The sequence below is a fragment of the Spodoptera frugiperda genome, chromosome 19 (assembly GCF_023101765.2).
Source record: "Spodoptera frugiperda isolate SF20-4 chromosome 19, AGI-APGP_CSIRO_Sfru_2.0, whole genome shotgun sequence".
In the NCBI taxonomy this organism is placed as follows: domain Eukaryota; kingdom Metazoa; phylum Arthropoda; class Insecta; order Lepidoptera; family Noctuidae; genus Spodoptera; species Spodoptera frugiperda.
Genome location: NC_064230.1, coordinates 7,658,977 through 7,686,439, shown reverse-complemented (window position 1 = coordinate 7,686,439; position 27,463 = coordinate 7,658,977). Strand labels below are relative to the sequence as shown.

The 27,463-nt window shown below is 38.1% G+C and overlaps 1 protein-coding gene and 3 long non-coding RNA genes across 9 annotated transcripts in view; 2 read left to right on the top strand and 2 right to left on the bottom strand.

Annotated features, from left to right (window-relative positions):
• LOC126911849 (uncharacterized) overlaps positions 1-27,463 on the top strand; it is a 146,600-nt gene that overhangs the window by 84,890 nt on the left and 34,247 nt on the right. The gene's annotated exons all lie outside the window — the stretch shown is intronic.
• LOC126911857 (uncharacterized) overlaps positions 1-27,463 on the bottom strand; it is a 135,992-nt gene that overhangs the window by 75,902 nt on the left and 32,627 nt on the right. The gene's annotated exons all lie outside the window — the stretch shown is intronic.
• On the bottom strand, positions 4,939-6,381 carry LOC126911864 (uncharacterized). The gene is made up of 3 exons (XR_007706346.1): positions 6,225-6,381; positions 5,503-5,592; positions 4,939-5,010 (listed from the first exon to the last, which is right to left on the bottom strand). It is a non-coding gene; the product is annotated as an uncharacterized LOC126911864 (long non-coding RNA).
• Positions 7,066-27,463, top strand: part of LOC118280931 (signal transducer and activator of transcription 5B) — a 50,659-nt gene continuing 30,261 nt past the window's right edge. For 3 of the 5 annotated variants that reach the window (XM_050700700.1, XM_050700698.1, XM_050700702.1), the window contains exons 1-9: positions 7,067-7,238; positions 13,206-13,258; positions 13,893-13,950; positions 14,626-14,702; positions 15,376-15,525; positions 23,086-23,209; positions 25,504-25,624; positions 26,526-26,629; positions 27,066-27,172. In XM_050700700.1, the coding sequence (XP_050556657.1) occupies positions 13,900-13,950; positions 14,626-14,702; positions 15,376-15,525; positions 23,086-23,209; positions 25,504-25,624; positions 26,526-26,629; positions 27,066-27,172 (734 nt within the window). In that variant the 5' untranslated portion in view covers positions 7,067-7,238; positions 13,206-13,258; positions 13,893-13,899. Of the gene's footprint in view, positions 7,239-7,268; positions 7,560-13,205; positions 13,259-13,892; positions 13,951-14,625; positions 14,703-15,375; positions 15,526-23,085; positions 23,210-25,503; positions 25,625-26,525; positions 26,630-27,065; positions 27,173-27,463 lie in introns of those variants that run through there. The other 2 variants (XM_050700701.1, XM_050700699.1) reach the window with 2 other exon arrangements.

Sequence of the window (27,463 nt, the reverse complement as noted above, 5' to 3'; positions counted from 1 at the left end):
CGGCCTCACAGTACACCGACGTGAAACAACGCTTGCGTTGTGTTTCGTTGTATGAGTGAGGATACCGGTGTCCCAATTACTCCCCTTTTTAGGGTTCCGTAGCCAAATGGCAAAAAACGGAACCCTTATAGATTCGTCATGTCTGTCTGTCCGTCCGTCCGTCCGTATGTCACAGCCATTTATTTCCGAAACTGTTGGGCCTACATAGTTGAAACTTTGTAAGATGGTGTATTTTGGTAACCGCTATTAGAATTTTGAATAAAAATTAATAAATTTAAAAATTAAAGGGGGCACTCCATACATGGAACTGATTCAAAAAAAAATTTTTTTCAGCTTACATATCCGTGATGGGTGTCTATGGATAGGTCTTTAAAAAAGACATTAAGGTTCCTAAAACCACTTTTCGTCAAAATCAATCGTTTGAAAGTTAGACGCTTCCAAAGTGGAAAAATGTGTGTCCCCCCCTCTAACTTTTAAAATAAGAGAGTGAGAAAACTGAAAAAAATATACGCGGTAGATTTCAATGGAAACTAACAACGAAAATTGGTTTGAACGAGATATCATTATAAGTTTTTAAGAAATAAAACATTTACAAAAACCGCAAATATAACTTTGTCGTTCATACAAATACTATGTAAAACCAAGTTATGTTACAACTTTTATATTATGTCATCTAATTGCTGTTACGGAACCCTTCATGAGCGCGTCCGACTCGCACTTGGCCGGTTTTTTAATCTTCCTACTCCCCGATTCCCCAACAACTCTTAAATTCCTAACCCCCAGCGATGCACCTGTATATATCGCCTCTAGTGTTGTCCCCACCCATCAAGTGGTCCGCTCGTTTGCCGGCTAATACCATAAAAAAATACCTTAAGTGGTCATATAAGCTGAAGCTTATTTACAGATAGAATTATTGATAGGTTATTGGTAAAATAAAACACATAAAAATTACTAAAGTCACACACAGTAGAATATATTATATGATACACAAATATTTGGACAATTCGAAACAAAAAAAAAAAGGGAAATGGATTCCCAATGTCGGCAATAACTAACTTCTTACAACATTTAGAAATACGCTTAAAGGAAAGCGTCCACAGGCCCGTATTGCATGCATCGCCTGCATCGCACGCATCGTTCGAATCGTACGTATTCCGTATGCCGTCATCAGTACGCATCGCATGTAGACATGGCCGATGATGCGGTCCGTACGATGCGGATCAGTGGACGCAGTTGTATGTGTTTCTATACGAGACAAACTAAAATCCGTTGCTTGCGATGCGGGCCTGTGGACGCGTAACTTAAAATACTCTTGAGATATATACAATGTGATAGGGGTGAGACTTCTAACCCGTTAAGACCGAGAACTACATCTAATTTTATCGACAAAAAAAAAATGGGGGTTTGAGCCACCTCCCCTAAAAATTATGGCTATTTTAATATTTTTTTTTATTTTATGTGATATCAAAGGTTGTATGCGACGTAGAAACAAAAAAACGACAAACGGTAACTTTGGCTAACTAATTCATTACTTTTTTTATATGTTTGATAATGTTTTGGTGAGAAAAAAAAAACATTCCTGAATTATTTTTACCGAAAAAATCGCATTTTTTTTATTTTTAATTGGGGTTTCAACCTCCCATATTATTTTTTTTTGTCGATAAAATTAGATGTAGTACTCAGCCTTAACGGGTTAGAAGTCTCAACCCTATCACATTGTATATAAGGTGTTCTAAAAGTATCTGCCACGGCTTTAATGGGAGGTAGTGTTGTGTTTGAAAAACACATATAACTATTAATTTTGTCTCACAGTTTTGCGAACAGGAGACTTAGCTCTTTGACATATTCTCTGATTGTATAGAGGGCAGAAACTAGAGGGGGCAGACATGTTATATTTCTTAGGTTTTATGTCATAATGCATCATTTTTGATAGTGAGAGTTGTCTAGTAAAAGATTTGTCTATAGTGCGAAATACGAAGACTGGGGACTCGCGTATTTGCGCTGGAAAGGAAGAGATTTTAATGTTTAGTTGGCAATTGTGAGACTGCCTCGTTGGCTGAGTAGTTGCCAGTGCAACTGCCGGGCAAAGGGTCTTGGGTTCAATTCTGGGGTGGGCGAATTATTACTGGGCTTTGTTCGGTTTTTCGAAAATTTCTCAGTAGTAGCACGCAGTCTGAAAATGTGCCTAAACTATTTACTATATCTGTACTAAGGTGTTATCCATCAGAGATGTGCTATATAGTTATGCTACGAAGATGTATCGAACACCTGACTAATATATATGAATCGAACCCGCTACCCGTTGCACGTCAAAACTTATATTTAAGCATATTTAAACGCTTTACACAGAGAGGAGTGGATGGAGGGTAGGAGGGTCTTTGCCCTACAGTGGGACGATCATGAAATCTAAATCTAATTTCAGTATTTGATCGTGAGTCTAATAAAAAAAAGTTGATTTGACTGCCTTGTCGGTGGAGTGGTCGCAAGTGCCGGACACACTGCCGGACAACGGGTGTCGGGTTCGATTCCCGGGTCGGGCAAAGTATTACCGTGGTTTTATTCGGTTTTTCGAAAATTTCTCAATAGTAGCACGCAGTCTGAAAATGTGCCTAAACTATTTACTATATCTGTACTAAGGTGTTATCCATCAGAGATGTGCTATATAGTTATGCTACGAAGATGTATCGAACACCTGACTAATATATATGAATCGAACCCGCTACCCGTTGCACGTCAAAACTTATATTTAAGCATATTTAAACGCTTTACACAGAGAGGAGTGGATGGAGGGTAGGAGGGTCTTTGCCCTACAGTGGGACGATCATGAAATCTAAATCTAATTTCAGTATTTGATCGTGAGTCTAATAAAAAAAAGTTGATTTGACTGCCTTGTCGGTGGAGTGGTCGCAAGTGCCGGACACACTGCCGGACAACGGGTGTCGGGTTCGATTCCCGGGTCGGGCAAAGTATTACCGTGGTTTTATTCGGTTTTTCGAAAATTTCTCAATAGTAGCACGCAGTCTGAAAATGTGCCTAAACTATTTACTATATCTGTACTAAGGTGTTATCCATCAGAGATGTGCTATATAGTTATGCTACGAAGATGTATCGAACACCTGACTAATATATATGAATCGAACCCGCTACCCGTTGCACGTCAAAACTTATATTTAAGCATATTTAAACGCTTTACACAGAGAGGAGTGGATGGAGGGTAGGAGGGTCTTTGCCCTACAGTGGGACGATCATGAAATCTAAATCTAATTTCAGTATTTGATCGTGAGTCTAATAAAAAAAAGTTGATTTGACTGCCTTGTCGGTGGAGTGGTCGCAAGTGCCGGACACACTGCCGGACAACGGGTGTCGGGTTCGATTCCCGGGTCGGGTATAGTATTACTGATCTTATTTCGGTTTTTCGAAAATTTCTCAATAGTAGCACGGAGTCTGGAATTGTACCCAGTATATGGCAATAGTCTCACCCCTATTACATGGGACTTATAACACAAATAGTGAAAAGTGTGTGTACATTGTATAGCGGCATTACGTGCCGTAACGCCTACCCCTTCGGGGATAAAAGGCGTTACGATAAATGTATAATTATTGTCAATAGTGAGACCGTTGATATTCGTGAGACTTATGACGGTTGTGAGACTATCTACCATGGCGTTATTAGGGTGCTTTTCCACCAAAGTCGTCGTGCAATCTAATTTAAATATTTAAACACTACTTAAAATTGAATAGCATTTCAGTATTTGATCGTTAAACCTAATAAAAAATTATACTTACGTTGCAACTGCCTGCTTCTATGCACCGGGCACTTCATGGTGGGAGACATGCTGTGTCGGCTCATCAGGTCATCAGATAACTTGTCCTTGAGAACATTACTGTGTCTGGTGTTGGACGTCGGCTGCTTACCTTTTGGTAGGACTGTGGCCCTGAATAACACCATAAATGGCATGGCATTAAGCTCACCGTTACACAATAAAGTTGCAAAAAGTTAAATAAATAAATAAAATATAAATATAATAAACATACGGTTGGCGCAGTGACTGGGTGACCGGCTGCTGCGACTGCGATTTTTTTAGGGGGACAATCATTTAATTCCCGCCTTGGGGGAGGTGAGAGGGAGTGTCAGACTCTTACTGACTAAAAACCACCCCGTTCCTACTCCTGCTTTTTGAGCCGGAGCTACGGTAAACCCGCTAGGTAGTCCGCAGCTCCGGATCAGGCATCAGCCCTAGCGGGCCCCATCTGTGGTGGTCTGATGGCTTTTTGAGGCGCGCGCTGATAGCTCTTTGAGGTTATCGGAGCCCCGATTCCCTATTCTCCAAAAGGTGGAAACACCTTTGCAAATCCTCTAGTGTTGCGGATACGCTGAATGCCTACCATCAGGTGATACATCTGCTCGCTTACCGGCTTATATACCATAAACAAACATAATAAAGCTTAGTTAGCTCTGTGACATTCGCCACGTCGTGGGTCACACAATGCTGTTTATGAATTTGAGCCCCTAGCGTATCACAAATTAGTCGAGTTACCTCGTCAAACAGTTACGTGGGTAAGGCAGTTGTCCCACCGGCAACGATGAACGAGTAACGAGTAGAGCTAGAACTAGAAACGAGTGAAAACGAGTGAAAACAAAAACAAACAAGTGAAGCGAGCACTCGCCGGCAGTGTGAACAGTCAGCGATCAACTATTTGTATATGCATCTCTTTTGTTTACACGGAAAGTATATCTATTGTACGTTTCTTGAGCGAGAAAATAGCCGATAGTTAGTCGTTCACTCGCCGTTGGTGGGACAACTGCCTAAGCCGATAACATAATAATTGACTACGGTGGGTAATACAAAGAGAAAATCAGTAAAAACTAACCTGTTAGCAATGATCCTTTTGTTGCTGAAGACACCATATTTTAAGTGTGGTGCCGTAGGATCAGGGCCTCTTACTGCTGAGTAGGATTTGCTCTTTATTTTTGGAGTACTTATGGGTCTTCGTGGACTGTGGAAGAGCCTGCAAAAATATAAGGTGTTCTAAAAGTATCTGCCACGGCTTTAATGGGAGGTAGTGTTGTGTTTGAACATTACAATAGTGAAGAAAGGAGGATGCAAATCCTGGTCCCATTTTCTAATAGCTATGTGTTACATCATTGGATAGGTAAATGTGAGCTGAATAAAAGTTACTATGGGGCCAAGTTCCAAATCTTAGTCCGTTCGGAGTTATTCTTTATTAAACATGGTAGTTTTATCAGTAGCCAAATAGTAGTAGTGGCCTATTTGTAAACGAGCAAATTGGGAAGGACGGATTGGGAAGATCCGAATCCTAACCCCCAAAAGGCCGGCAACTCACTTGTAACGCCTCTGGTGTTACCATCAGGTGATCCGTCTGCTCGTTTACCAAATTATACCATAAAAAATATAATAATAGTCTCCCAATCGCTATTCAGTCTGATATAGCAGTACTACCATTCATCATGTATGTATGTTCTACATGATATGTACTAACCGACGTGTCCTTATAGGGCTGCACTTCTTCAAAAGCGGTGGTATTTCACTGTTCCAAGAGTGTAGATAGGGGGCTGGGTAAGTAATCTGCCTGTAATTTTATTACAACTTTCGTGAGACATACTAAATTAATTATTATGTTGTCGGCTTACTCACGAAGAAAGCATGAAAAAACTTTTGATGAAGCGAAAGAGGTATGTAAGATTCGTAGCAATTAACGGTCCATTGTCTCTACTACATGTCTTTGCCTACCCCCATGGGAGACGGAGGTTACGTGAGTAAGCCGATAACATAATAATTAATTTAAAAAACTAGCTTTCATAGTTCATTAAGCTATTTGGAGAAGCGGTTTACACTAAGAGTGCCTTTCCACTAGAGATGTGCTATGCTACGTTGCTGTGGATGCGTTTAGCTTTCACCAATCATATTCATTGGTACACATAGCTTAGCGAAAGCTTACTGGTGGAAACGGACTCAGCTAAGCTATGTTTTTATATGGAAAGATGCGTGCTATGGATAGCTTTCCTACTATCGATACATTGCATACTCGAGTTACGCATCTTCCTCGCATGCTGCATAGCTGAGTATCAGTGAAAACGGTCACATAGTTTCACAGCTTAGCTATTACATCTTCGTAGCATAGCTACATAGCACATCTCTGGTGGAAAAGCACTCTACCTTTCGTATTCAGATTGGTACTTTAGTATTATTATAAAAACTTACATGGTTTTAGTCTTCCTAACTTTAGGCTTTTCCATATTTTTTTCTAGTTTTTTTTTAAGGTTATTATAATATTTTCTTATAAAATTATGTATATTTTATTATTTTAATGTGTTAACATGGCTATAAAATGACACCAAATGAAATATTTCACTTATTACGTCACGCAATGACTTTTAAAATTCCCGCGCCATGTTTGATTTTGACGTTTCGTTCTAAAATTACACATCGAAGGTAGTACTACAAAAAAAGTGTTTAGATTTACCTTAAAATTTTTGCTGTTGATTAAGTGTTTCAAAATATTTAATTATTTACATTGATATTAGTAAAAAAATCATTGGTATCGAAATATTATGTCATCATTTTAAATTATTTCATCGTTTCTGAACGTTGAATAAATAAAGACAACCGAGACAGCCAGACGAATTCCAGGAAATGCCTCTGAGTGTGGCTAGTGTGGAAAAACTCCACGCTTATAGGCAATATTGTATCTGCCACGGCAAAAGATTGTTTTATGAAATGATAGTTTCTGTTGTTAAGCCAATACTTCTTTTTTATTTCAAATTTTAATGCAAATTATAATGAATGATTTATTGATTTTTACATCTTGAGTTAACTTTATTATTTGAAACTTGGTAATATATATTTCTTTCACAATAGTTATCTTTTGGTACCGAAACAAAATCTAAAATAAGAAATATAATTAATATCAAAAACCTTATCAAAGTAGGATTAGGTGACCTAATTCGTGATTGATAGGTAGCATTTAGGCGGGTGTTTACAAATTTGAGCATGGTATCATTTCAAATGTCAATCAGGGGTGCGCGGGTGACGGGGAGGTATGTTTTTGCATGAGTTTCCTTGAAGTTCATTTTTTTGTCATCAGTTTTTTGTCTCACTCATACTGTACCGGTGTGCAAATTAATACAAAAATAATGTTAAACAACCACTAAAGTTTAATGTGATGACAGGATTAGTAAAAAGTGATTAATATCGAGAAATTTTCATACGAGAAACGTAAGTAAATATGTGTACTAAAATTAAAACTGCTATGTAAGTGTGCGTTGTTGCGCTGTGTTCGCATTGGTGTTGAGTGTGTGCGTCAAAATTTCTTGGAATTGGCTCAGAGCGTTCGATACAGGTAAACTGTCGGGGTCAACCCACCCCTGGAATTGCATGGATGTGAAAAAGTTGTTAATGCTTCTGGCATTTCGGAAAGGTTACCTTTGCCTAGTTTTTGTCATAGTGTCATAAAAGTGCAAGTTTTAGTTTGTGGCGCAGTTAGCGTTTGAAAACTTTTTTAAATACGTTTTTCGTGTTATAATGTGCTGTTGAAAGGTAATTTTTATTGTTTAAGTTATTATTTGTCTATTATTGAGTGCCCTAGATAATCTAGGCATACTTTGAACGTGCTGATCATGCGTTTTTGTGTAAAATTCTACAACAAAAATGCTAGCAATATGTTAAGTTAAAAAGTCTATTTTAAGTCACTATTTAGTCCTATTTCTGCCTCTTATATACCAGGATATGTTCTAAATATCTTGCTTTCACTGTTGCTATCGAGATTTGCATCATATTACCCAATTTTTAGTACAAAATCCTTTGTCTTATGTCTTCTCTTAAGATAGGACTCCGGGGTTCACATACCAGTGTCATGTAAACTAGTCATAATACATACATACATAAACTCCTGTCTTTGTCCCACATTAGACAGAAACCACACATAATATTAATGTATCTAGTCATACAACCTCGCCAATGTGACGATGAGTAATTGGCACTGTATTAAACCCAAACTTAGTCACCCTGACACAGTTTACTGGGCCTCCTCTTTATAGAAGAGGTTTGCCATAATCTCCGTTGACAAGCGAGTTGAAGCCAAAGCTATTGTCTACCTAGCGGGCTTACCAGGGCTCTGGCTCAAAAACAGGAGTAGGAACAGAATGGTTTTTAGTCAGTAAGAGTCTAACACTCTCTCTCGCCTCACCCAAGGCGGGAGAAGCCATTGGATGACTTCCCCTTCTAAAAAATATAAAGGTGGGTTGGAGATTCCAGTATAAAAGGTTCAAGTTTATCAGAGAGTACTGCTTCAGGGTCTCTGTTAAATGTGTAGTGTCTTCTACAATTAACCCTAAATCATCATTAACTAAGAGCAACTTAGTGTAAGGGAGCACCTTAACTTAAATACTGGTAATGCACCTGTGACTCCTCTGTTGTTGCGGGTGTCCATGGGTGACGCTGCTCGCTTGCCATCGGGTGACTCATCTGCTTGTTTGTTATCTAACTATTACTTAATCCCTTGTACTTATAGGTTGGTGAAGACAAAGTATCATTAACACATTGAACGCTGTGGTGGTCACCAGTGACCAACGTTAGCGGAGGATTTGCCTTCAACAGTTTTCTATTGGCAGTCAAAGACTTAAATGTCACCTGCCTTGGCTTATAGCGGCTACACACAGATACCAGTTGAGAAGGATCTGGTTATCAGAGAGTGTTGTGAAGTCTCTGTCTAATGACAATAGTCTAGATAGATTCTTCTAGACCTACCCAGCAGCTAATGTAAAGTAGGTTTTATGTGAAAACAGATGACCTGATAACGATGATGTGACCTGAAACATAGATTTGTTAGGTTAGGTTGATGTTAGCTGAGCAACTGGTTGCGTTTAGAGCCTGCACAGAACAACTCTTTATGTGATTCACAAATTGTTGTTCCAAGTGTGGTTGTCATGTGTATGTAAACGCACACACAACACAGGAGAAAATTCTAGTGTGGGGCAACATTTTTATTAAAAAGAAAGAAAATCTAATATTTTTCAGGAATACAGGATTCTGTTTAAATGGTAGTTAAATGATATTTATTTTTCCAAATTGTTTACAAGATAACACTTTTACACCTCAATCTTTAAAATAACTAGATGAGGCCGGCATTTCCTATAGGACTACTCTGAGAAGAAATGCCGAAACAAACTCAAAGGGCATAGTTGAGTTATGTATTTGTCTATGTGATAGAAATCTTAAACAAACATTACTTCTTTAAACAAAAATATCAATAGGTCATGTCAATATTTAATTTGTTACTTATATAACTATAAATATATAATATTATGACAGGTTTGTCTACTAACTTTCACTAACTAGTTACTCATTATTAAATACATTTCTGCATCCTTTGATTTTTAAATATATTTCCATATCATTTACATAATTAAATATAAAACAAGTTCCTCTGTTGCATCTGTTTGTGTTTAACTCAAAAACTACTGAATGGATTTTGATGCAATTTCGAAAAATTTTTGTTTAGTTTGTACACACACTGTGTGAGTGTGTGGTGTCCATGGGCAGTGCTGATTGCTTACCATCAGGTGACACGTCTGCTTGTTTGCACCCAAATCCATAAAAATGAGTGTTTGAAGGGAAGAATTACTTTATTTACCTAAATAGTAGAAGTTATTACCTAATAACTTCTGCCAGTGGCTTCGGTAGCAGTTCCGTGGGATAAAAAATGTCTTATGGGTTGTTCCAGACCATCTTCGTACAGCCTCAATATTTTTTTCTCATCACAACTTTTAAGCCTTCCCTGGACTAATAATTTAAGACCAAAATTTGCCAAATCGGTCCAGCCGTTCTCGAGTTGTAGCGAGATTAATAAACAGCAATTGATTTTTGAAAATAATAATGTTCCGTAGTTAAATTTTGTGTGATAAACAAACATTAGTTTGTTTATTATGAGTTGCGTTAGGATAACACGTGTGTGCTATGTTGTTGACTGAAATAGGCCAGACACAGAGCTCTATTAGCTAGTTTACTTGCGTTGTGTTTCGTTGTGTGAGTGAGGTTACCGGAGGCCCAATTCCCCCCTTCCCAATCTTCCCCATCCCCATTCCCGAACAACAACCCTTAAATTCCTAACTCCCAAAAAGCCGGTAACGCACTTGTAAAGCCTCTGGTGTTTCAAGTGTCCATGGGCGGCGGCGTTTGCTTACCATCAGGTAATACGTCTGCTCGATTACCGGCATGTCTCATAAAAAAAAAATTGACTAGCTAGTGTCGGCGGCTTCGCTCACATTCCCGTGGGATAAAAAGTAGCATAACTATGTGCTAAGGACTAGGAGCCTCTTATCGCTGCTGAGGGTGGCCACCGGGGTGGTTTATTTATTTATTTTCAGCCATGGTCGTCCCACTGCAGGGCAAAGGCCTCCCTACCCTCCTTCCACTCATCTCTTCGTAGGGCTTTCTGTGGCCAATCCTTTTCATAAACATCAAGATCGGGTTCTTCCCGCCATCTCCTTCTGGGCCTGTCGCGACGTCTATTGACGTTGAGTGGATTCCACTCAGTGGTGAGCCCACTGCCCACTGCTCATCGGACATGCGGCAGACAGGGGTGGTTTTAGTGAGGTAAAAATCCCACACTCCCTAGTCTTTCTCACCAAAAAGCTAGGCGCCTTTTGAAGGTTTATTCTACCTCCGCCACAGTCGTAGTTATATCGCCCAATTTATCATCGTATGTGAACACCCCATATAGAAACAAAAGGCTTATTCTTTGAGGAGGGGGAATCATCCAATGGCTTCTCCCGCTTTGGGTGAATATCAGACTCTTACTGACTAAACACCACCCCATTCCAAACCTTGCTTCGAGCCGAGCCGAAATAAATTATGCCTAATAGGCTAATACCACATTTACGTGTTAAGTTCACGCCCGCTAATCCCTAGGGGGTAGACAGCGGTGTAAACGACACACCTACTTTTGTCTAATGATGTTACCTAATTCATTTTTATAGTAACAGCCCTAGTTTGTGGCCTTATACTAACTATCGCATAAACACTAAAGTTGCTATGCTATCCTTTAATGAGATCCGGAGCTGCGGACTACCTAGCGGGTTTACCGGGGCTTCGGTTCGAAAAGGAGGAGTAGGAACGGGGTGGTTTTTAGTCAGTAAGAGTCAGTAGTCAGTTACTGACTAAAAACCACCCCGTACCTAACTACTCCCGCTTTTTAAGCCGGAGCCCTGGTTAACCGCGGCTCCGGATCAGGCATCAGCCCTACTGGGCCCCATCTGTGGTGGTCTGATGGCTCTTGGAGGCGCGCGCGGAACGCTCGGCGCTGTACGCACGGTTCTAGTATTAATCTGGTGATCGATCGATCGATCTTCGCACGGTTCTAGTATTAATCTGTCGACCGATCGATCGGAATTGGATTGAAGAGTGAGCCTCCAAGTCATTCTGTTAGCTTATTTCTCTGTCTACCCATCAGTGGTTTAAGCGTGATATTTATTTAAACACGTTCATTGAAGGATAACAACAAAAGTGCTAATTATTCTTTAATTAATCAATTCAGCCTTACTGCCGTACTCAGAGACATTTAATGGTGACATAAACTATTCCTTAGTAACTATATTGTATCGAAAACAATTGCTAAGGACTGGGTTAAGTAACCATTAAATGACTCTGAGTATGATGGCGGTCAGAGTTATTTAATGGTTTCTTAAACGACCTATTCTTTAGTGACGATTTTGTTCCGAAAACAATCGCTACGGGTGCTTTTCCACTAGAGATGTGCTATGCTACGTTGCTGTGGATACGTTTGGCTTCCACCAATCATATTCATTGGTACACATAGCTTAGCACTGGTGGAAACGGACTCAGCTCAGCTATGTTTTTTATATGTAAAGATGACTTGCCTACTATCGATACATCGCCTACTCAAGCTGCGCATCTTCCTCGCTCAGCTACATAGCTTAGTATCAGTGAAAACGGTCACATAATTTCACAGCTTAGCTATTACATCTTCGTAGCATAGCTACATAGCACATCTCTGGTGGAAAAACATTCTAAGGACTGGGTTAAGTAACCATTATTTTTTTTTATAGAATAAGCCGATAAAGGGATCACCTGATGGCCGCCCATGGACCCCCGAAACACTAGAGGCGTTACAAGTACGTTGCCGGCCTTTTGGGGGTTAGGAATTTAAGGGTTGTTGAAGAATGGGGCATTGGGAATGGGAGTAATTGGGCCTCCGGTAACCTCACTCACACAACGCAAGCGTTGTTTCACGTCAGTTTTCTGTTCGGCCGTGGTATCACTCCGGTCGAGCCGGCCCAGCAGTGCCGAAGCATGGCGAGCCCACACTTATAGATAAATGACTCTGAATACGGCGGTTTGGCGTTTGTTGCATTGTAACGAGTTAATTAGGTAGCATTATTCATCGTTGCAACGATTGTAGACATGTTTTATTGATGTAGCGTTTATAATCTTGCCAGTGGTTGTCAACCAAAGGTCCGCAGAAGGCAAAATATAGTCAAACTCAAATTATTTATTGCATTCATGTGTACATTTAGATGATACATAATTAGGGGCATTTGTCTCAACATGAAACCCGGTTAGGGTACGGCAACATACATTTTGACACATTTAGTAGTTAGTCTGCGAAATATGAAAAATACGTAATAAGAATCCTATGGTTATTGGTGATTTTCCACCAGATATGTGCTATGTAGCTATGCTACGAAGATGTTATAGCTAAGCTGTGAAACTATGTGACCGATTCCACTGATACTAAGCTATGTAACTGTGCGAGAAAGATGCGCAGCTCGAGTATGCGATGTATCGATAGTAGGGAAGCCATCCATAGTATACAACCATAGCACGCATCTTTCCATATAAAAATAAAGCTTAGCTGTTATTCTTATTTTAATCACATTTTGACATGTTTATAATTTATAACACTCGTGAGACATACTAAATTAATTATTATGTTATCGGCTTACTCACGTAACTGTTTGACGAGGAACTCGACTAGTTTCAAGCCATGCTAGAAGCTCATATTCATGACTAGCACTCCATGCATTGTGGTATGGCTTGAAACTAGTCGAGTTCCAACAGTTACGTGTATAACTAAGCCGAAAAACATAATAATTTAACTTATTTTTACAGTTTAGAATTAGGTAATAAATATGATCTTGGCTTAACCTCTTATTTTTTTTACAGATAACCGAAATATAGGAGCGTCGTTTCTTATCAGTGCTGCGTTTAAAAATATAGTAAGTACCTATAGTTAAATATATATTGATAATTTTACTGTCTATAAGCTGTAACCTTAGTACAAGTTTTTATTTATAAACATTGCCCCACATTAAGATTTTCTTCTGTGTCGTGGGTGCGTTTACAAACATACAAGTTCACATACACATGACACCTAGACTTGATACAACAATTTATGGATCACACAAAGAGTTGCTTCGTGCGAGAATCGAACCCGCTACATGTTGCACGTTGCTCAGCCACCGCACTAACCGTGCAGTTGTTAGATATTAGGAAACTCTACACTTATTTCACTAACCTTTTTTTATGGTGGACTAAACGCCGGTAAATGAGATGACGGATCACCTGATGTTAATCAATCGCCACCGCCCATAGACATTTGAAACACCAGAGGCGTTAGAAGTCCGTTGCCGGCATTTTGGGGGACAAAATTTAAAACTCCTGTTAGGGGTTTAGGGTTGTTGGGGAAGCGGGGTATTTGGGCCTCCAGTAACCTCACTCACACAACGCAAGCGTTGTTTCACGTCAGTTTTCTGCTCGGCCGTGGTATCACTCCGGTCGAGCCGGCCCAGCTGTGCCAAAGCATGACTCTTCCTCACTTTATTACAATAAATATGTTTCTTTTTGTTTCAGATCGAAGATGTCTCTCTGGGCTAGAGCTCAGCAACTGCCTCCGGAGAGTCTCCAGAAGGTAAACCTTCAGCCATACTATTCCAGACTCTATACTAATATTGATAATGTAGAATTTGTAATGTATTGTAGGCAGAGGTGCACATTGCGGCACGTAATACCACTGTACAATGCATTTTTGTACATCCACTTGTGTTATAGGTCCCATGTAATAGGGGTGAGCCTATTGCCTTCTACTGGAGACAATTCCAGACTTCGTGCTACTACTGAGAAATTTTCGAAAATGGCCAATAATTCTTTGCCCTTACCTTACCCGGGAATCGAACCCAAGACCCCTTGCTCGGGCAAGGGGCCGACCTACGAGGCAGTCATTGTAGAATGTTAATTATTAATTATTATGTTATCGGCTTACTTACGTAACTGTTTGACGAGGAACTCGACTAGTTTCAAGCCATGCTAGAGGCTCATATTCATGAGCAGCATACCGCGACACACGACGCGGCGATTAATTTAGTATGTCTCACGAAATCCGGAGCTGCGGACTACCTAGCGGGTTTACCGGGGCTCCGGCTCGAAAAGCAGGAGACGGAACGGGGTGGTTTTTAGTCAGTAAGAGTCTGACACTCCCTCTCGCCGCGCCCAAGGCGGGAGAAGTCATTGGATGACTCTCCCCCCTCAAAAAAAAAAAAAAAATATCTCACGAAAGTTATAATAAAAGACGTTATTTTGTCCTTAGGTCCGTACCATCTATGGAGACCACTTCCCGATTGAAGTACGCCACTGTTTGGCACCATGGATCGAGAGCAGAATTTGGTAAGTAAAAAAAAACTTTTTTTTATGTTATAAGCCGGTAAACGAGCCGACGGATCACCTGGGGCCTTAGTCTGCTATTACAATTGTGTCACAATGTTCGATCATTGAACAGTGCAAGAGGGATGGAGCTATACAACCTACATAGCTCCGTCCCTCTTGCACTGCTCAGTGATCGACCATTCTGACACAATTGTAATAGCAGACTAAGGCCCCTGATGGTAAGCAATCGCCGCCGCCCATGGACACTTGAAACACCAGAGGCGTTACAAGTGCGTTGCCGGCCTTTTGGGGGTTTGGAATTTAAGGGTTGTTGGAATCGGGGATTGGGAAGGGGGATAATTGGGCCTTCGGTAACCTCACTTACACAACGAAACAAAACGCAAGCGTTGTTTCACGTCGGTTTTCTGGTCAGCCGTGGTATCACTCCAGTCGAGTCGGCCCATTCGTGCCGAAGCATGGCGAGCCCACACTTAAAGTATACAACAATATACTCTCAATACAGGCTGACGTTATTAATATAATTATATTTGCTTTGACGTTCAAAAGTGCCTTCCTGGTCTATTTGAAATAAATGATTTTGACTTTGACTTTGACTAAAATAAATAAATAAAATAAAATAAATACCTATTTTTCATTTTTTTCATATACTAAAGTTTCCACCTTTCTCCTACAGGACTGCAGAACCGGAAGACCAACAACGGTTCTTCGTGGATGAGCTGGTGCAGGAGATCCAGGCCCATGCGGACTTGATGCTGTCTCCGGACATGTTTGTGACCAAGATGAAGCTGCTGGACGCTGCCAAGAACTTCCACATGCAGTACAGGTTTGTTTCTATTGCTTAATTTGGACCGAACTGTTTGAGATGTTCAATAAGAGGTTACCTGTAGAATATCATTATAATTATAATGGACTAGCGGACACCGCAAACTTTCTTTCGCTTAAGAGATTTTTCTGTGATACTTAATTTTCAATGTCAGCTTATGGCCGTCCTGTTTGAGATGTTCATTCAATAAGAGGATACATGCAGAGTATTATATAATAATTATAATGGACTTGCGGACACCGCTAACTTTGTTTTGCTTAAGAGATTTTTCTGTGATACTTAATTTTCAATGTCAGCTTATGTCTGTCCTGTTTGAGTGAGATCTTCAATATGAGGTTACATGCAGAATATAATATAATTATTATGTACTAGCGGACCTTGCAAAATTGTTTTGCTTAAGATTTTTTTCTGCCCATTTTTTCCTTGTTTTGCTTAAGAAATATTTCTGTATATTCTTGGTTGGCTTTTTCTTACATCAAAGTCACAGTCAAGTTATTTATTCTAATTAAACCATAAATAGGTACTTTTGTAATGTTAATAAATAAAGAAATAAATAATAGTCTGTCAGTCTGTCTGTCAGTGAAGCTAGGTGCTCGTTCAAAGTGTAATGTTTTGAATGGAGAAGAACGAAAGAGAAACTGCATTTGTTACTCTGTAAAAAATATATTTTGACAATTTCTCTGTTAAATTTTTTTCCAATCAATACTTGTTCATATAAGGGGGAATAACAGTTAACAGAGTTAAACAATCATTGTTTAACTAAATATTTTAACACGAAGCTGTGTTGCCATTTAAAATTTTAATCGTAAAACAGTGTTATAATATCTCAAAACTATTTCCCTTATTTTTTAAAGTTAACTAAAATATTTTAATAAGGAAACTTATAAATATAAAAAGTTAATTAAGTAATTAATTAAATTAAAGATACACTGCTCATCGGTAACCAAAAATATGCAAACACGTGTGAATAACAAATATACGACGTATTCGTTGTGTTTTAACAATTAAATTATTTAAATTAACAAATAAGTTTATTTGACGAGGACCTCGACTAATTTCAAACCATACTAGAGGCTCATATTCATGAGCAGCATTGCGTGAAACGACGCGGCGATTGTTGCGCTGCTGGTGCTTATGAGCCTCTGGAATTGCTTGAAACTAGTCAAGTTCCTGGGTTAAGGCGAAAAACATAGTAATTAATTTAGTATATCTCATGAAAGTTATAATATAAACATTGGTAATATTACCACCAAAATAATTTCTCCGTAAAACTACTGATTAATTTCTCCCTTAACTTAGCGGAGAAAATCTTGCGAACTACCTAGCGGGTTTACCGGAGCTCTGGCTCGAAATGCTGGAGTAGGAACGGAGGGGTTTTTAATCAGTCAGAGTCTGACAATCCCTCTCGTCTCGCCCAAGGCGAGAGAAGTGATTAAATGATTTTTCCGCCCTAAAAAAATGGGGAGAAAATCTCCCTCAATTCGGGGAGCAGCCGACAAGTACAAGCATTTTCGTCTTGTGGCAACATTTCTTTTTATTGATGTTTCAAGAAAATCATCTGTTGCTGTCAAAATAGTCAATCAATGGCGCCCTAGTCTTTTCTTAGTCGTTGTTGTTTTGGTATTGCAGTGTGTGTTATTATTTTGAGTGTATTTTAGTTTCTTTATTTAATAAATTGGTGATATATTGTGTTTGTGCGTTCCTGCTTACCTAGGATTGGTTTAGTTGGTGTTATATTATGATGGAGTGTGATAATATGTGGTATTTATTAATTATTATGTTTATATTTTATCCCAAGTTATTAGAGATTATAACTGAGCTTTTTTAGGTTTTTTTTTAAAATAATACTAATTAACGTTTTAAATACAAATCCGGTACGACCGCTGAGCAAAGAATTACTGGGTATTTTTCGGTTTTTCGAAAATTTCTCAGTAGTAGCACGGAGTCTGGATTTGTGCCCGGTATATGGCAATAAGCTCACCCCCTATTACATGGGACTTATAACACAAATGGTGAATATTGGGTGTACATTGTACAGCGGCATTACGTGCCGTAATGTGCACCTCTGCCTATTTCTTTGAGGATATAAGGTGTAACATTGCATTTTATTAGAACTAGCATTTCTTCAATTTCTGCCATGCGAGTGTTGTAAGAGCTAACGGACTACACAATAGACAGAGCCCGTGCAGCAGCGCTCTCTGATAAATCTGACTCTGTGATAGGATGACTTAATGCTAATTTGGCATTAAGTCATCTTATCACAAACTCCTATTTCTTTCATAATCGTAATTATATTGTGAAACTGATTGGAAAAGGGTAACCTATGGAGTTCCTTGCTCGTTCTTCTACATAGGAATCTACACTTTGGAACGAACAAACAGAGCAACTAGAGGCGGAATGACAGACGGACTTTTTTTTCTTTTAATATTGTAATATTTGATTTGTTGTTCAAAAGTGTCTTCCCCGGTCTGTTTGAAATAAATAATTTTGACTATGACTTTGACTTTGTATCATCCCAGTTATTTTTTTTCTTATGTTATAAGCACTAGGTTTTTAATTTATAAGCTAAGCATTGGACTGTTACGAGCTGATAATAAATTTAACCTTACAATTAGTCATGACATTTTATTTATCATGAAATTACATTTTCGTATTCATGAAAACAAAATAAGGAAAATGGGCATGAATTTGTACCCGTAACTATAGTAATATACAGTATGGAGATCATTCATATGATTTAAATGAAACTACAAGTAGTACTCGTTCACAGAAGCATAATACAACTAAATATTTCAATGAAAACAGAAAATTAAGAAAAAAATTAAATTAATAAATATAAGTTTTTAAACTGACATGGTCACTAACACTAGAATTGGAACTTAAAACGGCATATTTACTAATATCGGAAGCTCATAAAAATTTAAAAACATGGTACACAGCTCCATGTGCCTTGACCATAGAAGAGTTGTAATGTTGTAGATTGTCTAGGAATGTTAGGGACATGCGGCGCGGCTGTTATATTGCCGTTTTTGTAAAGAGTGTTCGAATTAGTTTAAAGAGGATAATGCATTTTTGGCTTACCTACTGGGCCTATTTCGCTTATTTTTGGTATATTGTCAGCCAAGATGATAACAAATTATGTGGTTTAAATTAGGTCATATGAGGTTTCCCCATACGTTATTATGGTTGATATAAGAGGAAAAATTTCCATTGAATAGGCATTATAAGTGGACCGATTTGATGAATTCTCTCACAATTGGAAAACTTACTTTTCAGTCTTTAAGAGTGCTTTTCCACCAGAGATGTGCTATGCTACGTTGCTGTGGATGCGTTTGGGTTCCACCAATCATATTGATTGGTATACATAGCTTAGCACTGGTGAAAATGGACTCAGCTAAGCTATGTTTTTTATATGGAAAGATGCATGCTATAGATGCGTGCTATGGATCTATTTTCCTACTATCAATAGATTGTATACTCGAGCTGCGCATCTTCTTTGCTCAGTTAATTAGTTTCACAGCTTAGCTGTTAAACTAAGTAACACATAACATCTTCGTAGCATAGCTACATAGCACATCTCCGGTGAAAACATCAGCTAGTATTTAACATGTTTTTAAGAAGTTGAACAGTTTAACATAAAAATATTTTTTATTTCTACTTGTTTTGACTAACTATGAATGGGAGTTATCTATATATTAATACGTGATGCAAAAACTTTGGACCACAATTTACGAAAATTGCGCTGACGTAGGAGCATAAAATTTGGTACACTTATAGTTTATGTGTAGGAGAAGTGCATAGCGCTAATATTTTTCAAAAATAATGCTTATAAAGTACATTAAATCAATAAATAAAACATTACACACACACGCATAGTATCTGATCGTATTTGACAAAACGTCAAAATCGATAGACATTGCGATGATATTCTCACGTCTCATATGAAAAGAGTTTTATAAAAGAGTTTTATGAAAAGAGTTTTATAAAAGAGTTTGAATTAAATAAAAATTATCATTCAACGTACGTTAAGTGGTATTGTAAATTAAATCATATATGGTCGAATTTCGGCCACTAGGCGACCACTAGTTTATTTTTATTAAAAAGACTGATGACTGAAGCGAAAGAGGTGTAGCAATTGGCGTTCCATTCTCTCTGCCTACCCAATAGGAGACAGGTGTGAGGTTATGTACACTACCGGCAAAAAGTTTGGAAGCAGCTGTAATTTTCGATCTAAAGTATTGCAAATTGATAAAATCTATATTAATTGATGTCGTAATACAATAAAATATAATTTTAAATCATTTAACTGTAATATAAATAATCATGGTGTCCAAACCTGAAACATTTACGTAAAAATCACAAAAACGCAATTTTTGCTGTTACTTTGTTCAATTTGCAGAGTACCCTCAAACTGACTTTTTAATGTTACAGTTTATAATGTTCGACAGTATGTATTAAGAACGGTGTTATTTCTCCTCTATATCAACGATATTATTGATGTGACTAAGCACAAATGCTTTCTTTATGCTGATGACATTTCCATAATTGTAACTACTGACAAAAAATTTCAAACAATTACTGACCATAAAATTGACATAAACAATACAATCGCTGACTTAATTAATTGGTTAAATAACAATAATCTATCTATTAATTTTGACAAATCTATATATATACAATTTAACAAATGTTATAATGATAAATTCAATTTCAAGATGGACATACCAAAAATTAACCAGGTGACACAAACAAAGTTTTTAGGTGTAGTGATAGATGAATATTTGGACTGGAAGGCACAGGTTGAGCATGTATGTAGCAAAGTTAATAAATTTGTATATGCTCTTAGAAAAATTAAGAAGATAACCAATATTAAAACGGCTATAATGTCATATCGAGCGTATGTAGAATCCTCTTTGCGGTATGGAATAATAAAATGGGGAAATAGTACTGACTTCAATAGAGCATTTGTCGCACAAAAGAAATGTATACGAGCCATATATGGGATTCCTTCAGATGAATCATGTAAGCCTATATTTAAAAAGCTTGGTTTGCTACCATTGCCTTCAATATATATATATGAGGTTTGTATGTTTGTACACAAACATAAAGAATTGTTCAAAAGAGCCGAAGATGTATGTTCACGAAGTCGGCGTGACCAATTCAGGTTAGTACTGGACGTGATGACCAGGTGTGCTAAATATAATAAAAACTGTGTGGCTATGTGTGTGCGCATATTTAATAAATTACCAAATACATTTAAAGTATTAAATTGTAGACTTTTTAAAACTAAATTGTACAACTGGTTGACTGAAAATTGTTTCTATTCTGTAAAAGAATTTCTCGAACATAAACTGTAATGTGGATACCTACTATTTTGCATGCTTTAATATTAGGCAAAACATGTATGGACTAATTTTATACCTACTGTAACACCTTTTAATACCGTGTTTTTTGCAAATAAATATTTATTATTATTATTATTTATTATTTATTTAAGAATGCTGATTAATTAAATTTTGTGCAATTAAATAAGAGTTTTGCTTGTTTGACTTCGTATTTTTAAAAATACTAATAATTTTAATATTTTGAGTCTAAGATGGGAAAAGGAAAACAGTTAACAGTTGAAACACGATCGGCTATTATTGTTCTAAATAATGAAGGTTATTCTGAAAGAGATATTGCGAAAAACCTCGATATATCGCCTAAGGGTGTTCATTCTACACTTGTGACACTTTGGGAAACCGGCAGTTTGTTGGATAGAAAACGGAGTGGAAGACCAAAAGTTACTTCTGCAGCCAAAGACAGGTTTATAGTAACAACTTCAAACCGTAATCGTCGACCTCCAGCCCCGGATATTACTCGGGAGTTGAATAAAACGCGAAACAAAAAAGTGTCAATTTCTACAGTGAAGAATCGCCTTGCATCTGCTGGTCTGCATGGTTGTGCGGCAGTGAAAACACCAATACATAATAAGGAACGTCTGCAATGGCCAAAATAACATGAAAATTGGACAATAGAACAATAGAAAACTGTACTATGGACAGACGAATCGAAATATTAATTTTTGGGTCTAATAGAAGACTCCTTGTCCGCCGCAGATCCCATGAAAGAGTATCTGAAGACTGTTTAGTATCATCGGTAAATCACGGCGGTAGTAATGTTTTAGTCTGGGGTTGTTTCGCTGGAACTGCTTTCGGAGATCTTGTTAAAATTGATGGAATCATGAGGAAGGAGCAATATTTGCAAATATTAATGACTCATGATTTCCCTTCCTAATTACGTATTGTTGGTGAATCATTTGTGTTTCAACAAAATAATGATCCTAAACACTCAGCAAGAATATGCAAAACCTTTTTAGAAGAACAGGAATCGAGCTGTGTCCTTGAATTGATGGTATGGCCCCCACAATCACTAGACTTATCGCCTATTGAAAAATTATGGAATGAATAAGATCGAAAAGCCAAAGAACATTTACCACAGAGCAGTAGGGAACTCTGACAATATCTACAGCAAGCTTGGAAAGAAATTAGCGCTGATTACTAGAATAAATGACTGAAGAGAATGCCTAGAATCTGCCAAGCTGTTATAAAGGCATATAGATGAAAATCAATTATAAATTAATTTTGTGCTTAATACATAAAAAAATGATTCTATTTTATAGTTTAATTGTTTTCTTAATTAAATACATAACAATTTTTAATTAAATAATACTGTAACTCATGTTATTTCTAAAATAATTAACATTAAAGAAGTGCTTCCAAACTTTTTGTCGGTAGTGTATGTATGGGAGTTATTTGAGACAAATATTTTAAAATACCTATAATTATGTTAGTAAAACCGCAGGTTGAATACTGAAATATGATTTGTATATTTCAAATGAATTTTGTTTTAATGTGGTTTGTTGAGTAATTCTGTGAATTTTAATTTATGTTGAAAATTATATTGAAAACTAGTATTGTCCATTTCGTTGGATTCAGTAATTATATGTTTCCTATTAAGTTTTTAATTGTGTATTGAAATACATAGAAAGTGGTATTTCATCTGATTGAAAGTCAAAGTCGTCTTTGACTTTGATCTTCGTTTTGATATAAATTTTACAATATCATTTTGTTTTATTTAGGAAACTCAACAACAATATGTGACTGTTTGTGTTGTCATATAGGAAAAAAAAAACATAATTTGGGGCTAGTTATATTGGTATTTGATTTTGATAGTCAGTGTTTAATTTAAATTTTTATCTTGATATGTCTACTAAATTGTTTTAATTTAAATTGACTTTGATGTAAATTTTGACTAAAACGTTTGATCATATTTGTCACTTTCATATTAGATAAAATTTTAAACTTGAGTTTGACATTGAAATCACTTTTGATTTAGTCATTGACTTTGACATTGATATAACGTTTGATCTTGACTTTCACATATAACTTTCGACTTCTTCAATCTTCAATTTTTAACTGACTTCCCCAAAAACGACAAAGTTCTCATTGATCTCCAACTTTTGATTTTGACCTTGACCTTCAACCTTCAATATTGACATTGACGTTTGATTGTCAACAGCCACGCTCCGCACGAGCTGTACGCGTACATGCGCCGCTCGCTCGCGCTGGAGATGGACGTCATCCAGAATGCTATGGGCACCCCGTACGTGGCCCAGCCTCAGACCGAGAGGAAGTATAGTGAGGTAAGTTCTTTATATTTTATTAGCGGACCCGACAGATGTTGTCCTGTCTACACGTCTGATTAATTAAAAAACCTTGTCCAGCGGACAAAATTGTGAATCTAAACCATTCTCAGATCCCCTTGAACACACACATAAAATTTCATCAAAATCGGTCCAGTCGTTTAAGAGAAGTTCAGTGACATACACACTTACAGAAGAATTATATACTTATACTAGCGGACCCGACAGACGTTGTCCTGTCTACACGTCTTTAATTTGAAAATTTGTTGGATCCAATGTAAAACATTCCAAAATCAACAACTACTAATAAATTAAAAATTAATTAAAAAAACATTGTCCAGCGGACAAAATTGTGAATCTAAACCATTCTCAGATCCCCTTGAACACACACAAAAAATTTCATCAAAATCGGTCCAGTCGTTTAAGAGAAGTTCAGTGACATACACACTTACAGAAGAATTATATATATAAAGATATATAATATATACTAGCGGACCCGACAGACGTTGTCCTGTCTACACGTCTGATTAATTAAAAATACATTTACCCAGCGGACAAAATTGTGAATCTAAACCATTCTCAGATCCCCTTGAACACACACAAAAAATTTCATCAAAATCGGTCCAGTCGTTTAAGAGAAGTTCAGTGACGTGACATACACACTTACAGAAGAATTATATATATAAAAGATATGAATTTTAGTTATAGCATAACATAATACAATACTATTGCGGGACAGACGATATTGGAGCCGAATAATATACCAAAGATTTTAAGTATGGGAGAGTCATGCTTCGGCACTGCTGTGCCGGCTCGACCGGAGTGATACCACGGCCTTACAGAAAGCCGACGTGATACAATGCTTGCGTTGTGTGAGTGAGGTTATCGGAGGCCCAATTCCTCCCCTACCCAATCTTCCCAATCCCCGATTCCCCAACAACCCTTTAATTCTTAACCCCAAAAGGCCGGAAACGCACTTGTAACGCCTCTGGTGTGCGCCTGCTGAATCGGCGTGTTTCATAAAAAAAATCTGCTCGTTTGATACGTCTGCTCGCTTTTCCATTTAAAAAAAACAGATTCTCTTATTATAAGTTATATTTTCTGTTTTAAAAAACGTCTTTACAAAACTCGTCTGTCGTCTTCTGTCTACTGAACTGAGAAGACTGGCCGCATTGCCACGTTGAATGGCAATGCTTATCTTCTGACCGAAGAAATAGCCAGCCTTCTGGTCACCGTGCGTGCGACGCCTCAAACAGCCATCAGACCACCACAGATGGGGCCCAGTAGGGCTGATGCTTGATCCGGAGCTGCGGACTACCTAGCGGGTTTACCGGGGCTCCGGCTCGGAAAACAGGAGTAGGAACGGGGTGGTTTTTAGTCAGTAAGAGTCTGACACTCCTCTCGCCTTGCCCAATGCGAGAGAAGACATTGAATGATTTTCCCCCCTGAAAAAAAAGCCTTCTGGTCACGTGTAGAGTCGATACATTTATTCGTTGAAGATTATCCATGCACTATATTACTTAATAATATAAAGTGAAGCGATCGTACCCAAATACACAGTATTTTGCTGATAACTAGAATACTGATACCGTTCGCGATATAGATAAGTACCTCGCTCGCTTACTGTTTGTATTTTGATAATAATTTTAATATTATAAACTTTCTGAAATGTACACGCGTTATATATACATAATATAAATACGTCACGCCTTTTATCCCCGAAGGGGTGGGTAGAGGTGCACATTATGGCATGCAGAGATGTGCTATGTAGGTGTGCTACGAAGACGTAATAGCTATGCTGTAAAACTATGTGACCGTTTCCACTGATATTTAGCTATGTAGCTGTGCGAAGAAGATGCGAGCTCGAGTATGCGATGTATCGATAGTAGCGAAACTATAACAGATGACAGAAGAAGTCGCACATAAACTATAGACGAGTAAATCAACGGAGCTTGCATGCGAATAAACATGGATAGAAAATTCCAACGAACAACCAGCCACGATCACCTCGCCTGGTCGGAGGATCATCCTTTTCTTAGGGAACTTTACTCTCTTTTATTTTATTGTAACTTTCGTGAGGCATACTAAATTAATTATTATGTTATCGGCTTACTCACGTAATTGTTTGACGAGGAACTCTACTAGTTTCAAGCCATGCTAGAGGCTCATATTCATGAGCAGCATTCCGCGACACACGACGTCCCTCCCACCTAAAAAGAAACAAACATACATACATAAACTTTCGCATTTATAATATAAGTAAGATAAATTCTATTAATAACTTTTGTTCCCAGCTTATAACCGGTCTGCAAACAGTCCGGCAGAAGGTCAGCATGGTGGGGGAAGAGATCCGCAGCCTGCAGGCCAACATCGAGTCCTTCTCGCTGCAGTACCACGAGTGTTTGAAGAATAAAGGTTAGTACTTGGGCGGGAATCGAACTTGTACCTGTTGGTGATTAGTTAGACTGGTTTATACATGTGTGTGTTCTTAAACTAATGCCTAAATACTCAAACCCTACTCAATTTTAAGTTGTACTTAAATATCGTGCATCTTTTTGCCGTCTTTTTATAAAGAATTGGTAGCGACAGAACTAACTTGAGAGCGTCTCAAAATTGAGTAGCGTTTGAGTATTCGAGCATAAAACCTTTTTATCACTAATAATCAATGAATCATTTATATGAAATGGGGGCAAACGAGCAAACCGATCACCTGAAGGTAAGCAATAAAGCAATCAGCGCTGCCCTGGATACCCGCAACACTAGAGGTGTTACAAGAGCGTGAGTTGTTACACGCCGGTTTCCTATGAGTTTCTTTTTAAATACGTTGCCCCACACTAAGATTTTCTCCTGTGTCGTGTGTGAGTTTACAAACATACAAGTTCATATACACATGACACCCAGACCCGGAACAACAATTTGTGGATCACACAAAGAGTCGTGCGGGAACCTTACGTCTCTAGAGAAAATCTTATGTGGGACAACATGAAGAAAAGTAATTGTAATAGTGTTCCCTATCCGGAGCTGCGGACTACCTAGCGGGTTTACCGGGGTCCCGGTTCAAAAAGCAGGAGTAGGAACTGGGTGGTTTTTAGTCAGTAAGAGTCTGACACTCCCTCTCGCCTCGCCCAAAACGAGAGAAGTCATTGGATGATTTTCAACACTCAAAACAAAAACATGTGTTCCCTGGCGTAAAAAAATTATTAATAAATGGTCCTTGATCAACAAGAGATCAGTGAAAGCCTAACAGAAATGTAAAAAAAATTGGCCCTTTATCAACAAATTCCTGATTTATATCAATTTGAACCTTATCCCCCAGGACATATGAACTACCTCCAGCAATCGATGACGAACGAGCGCCGCGACCTTGTAGCGTGCCTGCGCGTGCAGATTGAAGAGACGGAGAGGAAACTCAACGCTCTTGTAAGTATAACTTTATTATAACTTCCGTGAGACATACTAAATTAATTATTATGTTATCGGCTTACTCACGTAACTGTTTGACGAGGAACTCGACTAGTTTCAAGCCATGCTAAAGACATAAATACATGACTTTAACATCAATTTGGTTCTAGATACAAAGTTTTTACTTTCTGTTGAAATAAAAAGACTGTCCCGTTGGTCGCAACTCTGACTGCCAGGCAGGGGTTCTCGGGTTCGATTCCCGGGTCGGGCAATGTATTACAGGGCATTTTTCGGTTTTTCTGGAGTCTGAAATTGTGCCCAGTATATAGCAATTTACTCAAACCAAAACTAAGGACAATCATACTTTTAAGTATCCTCGAAAATCGTCACAAACTCCGCACCAACTCCGAAACCGTTCGAACGTACTCGAAAACTTACAATTAATTAATTCCAGGTGGCACAAATAAGCCAGTCGCAGATGGAGCTGGTCGACCATATGAAGGAGAACATCGCCAACCTTCGCCAGCTGCAGAGTCAGGTCTTGGATGAGGAGCTTATCAAGTGAGTTTTTTTACCCCCGACGCAAAAAGAGGGGTGTTATAAGTTTGACGTGTCTGTCTGTCTGTCTGTGGCATCCTAACTCCCGAACGCATGCAGTGATTTCAATTTAGTTTTTTTCGTATTAAAGGAGACTTATGTGCGAGTGTTCTTAGATATGTTTGATGAAAATCGGTTGAGCCGTTTTAAAGTTATGGGCGGTGAAAGTGGGGAGATTAGCCGAAGGTCTGCAAATATACTGGGATGGGGTCTCAAATTAAACCGCAATGAAAGAAGATATTGAAAGATATTATT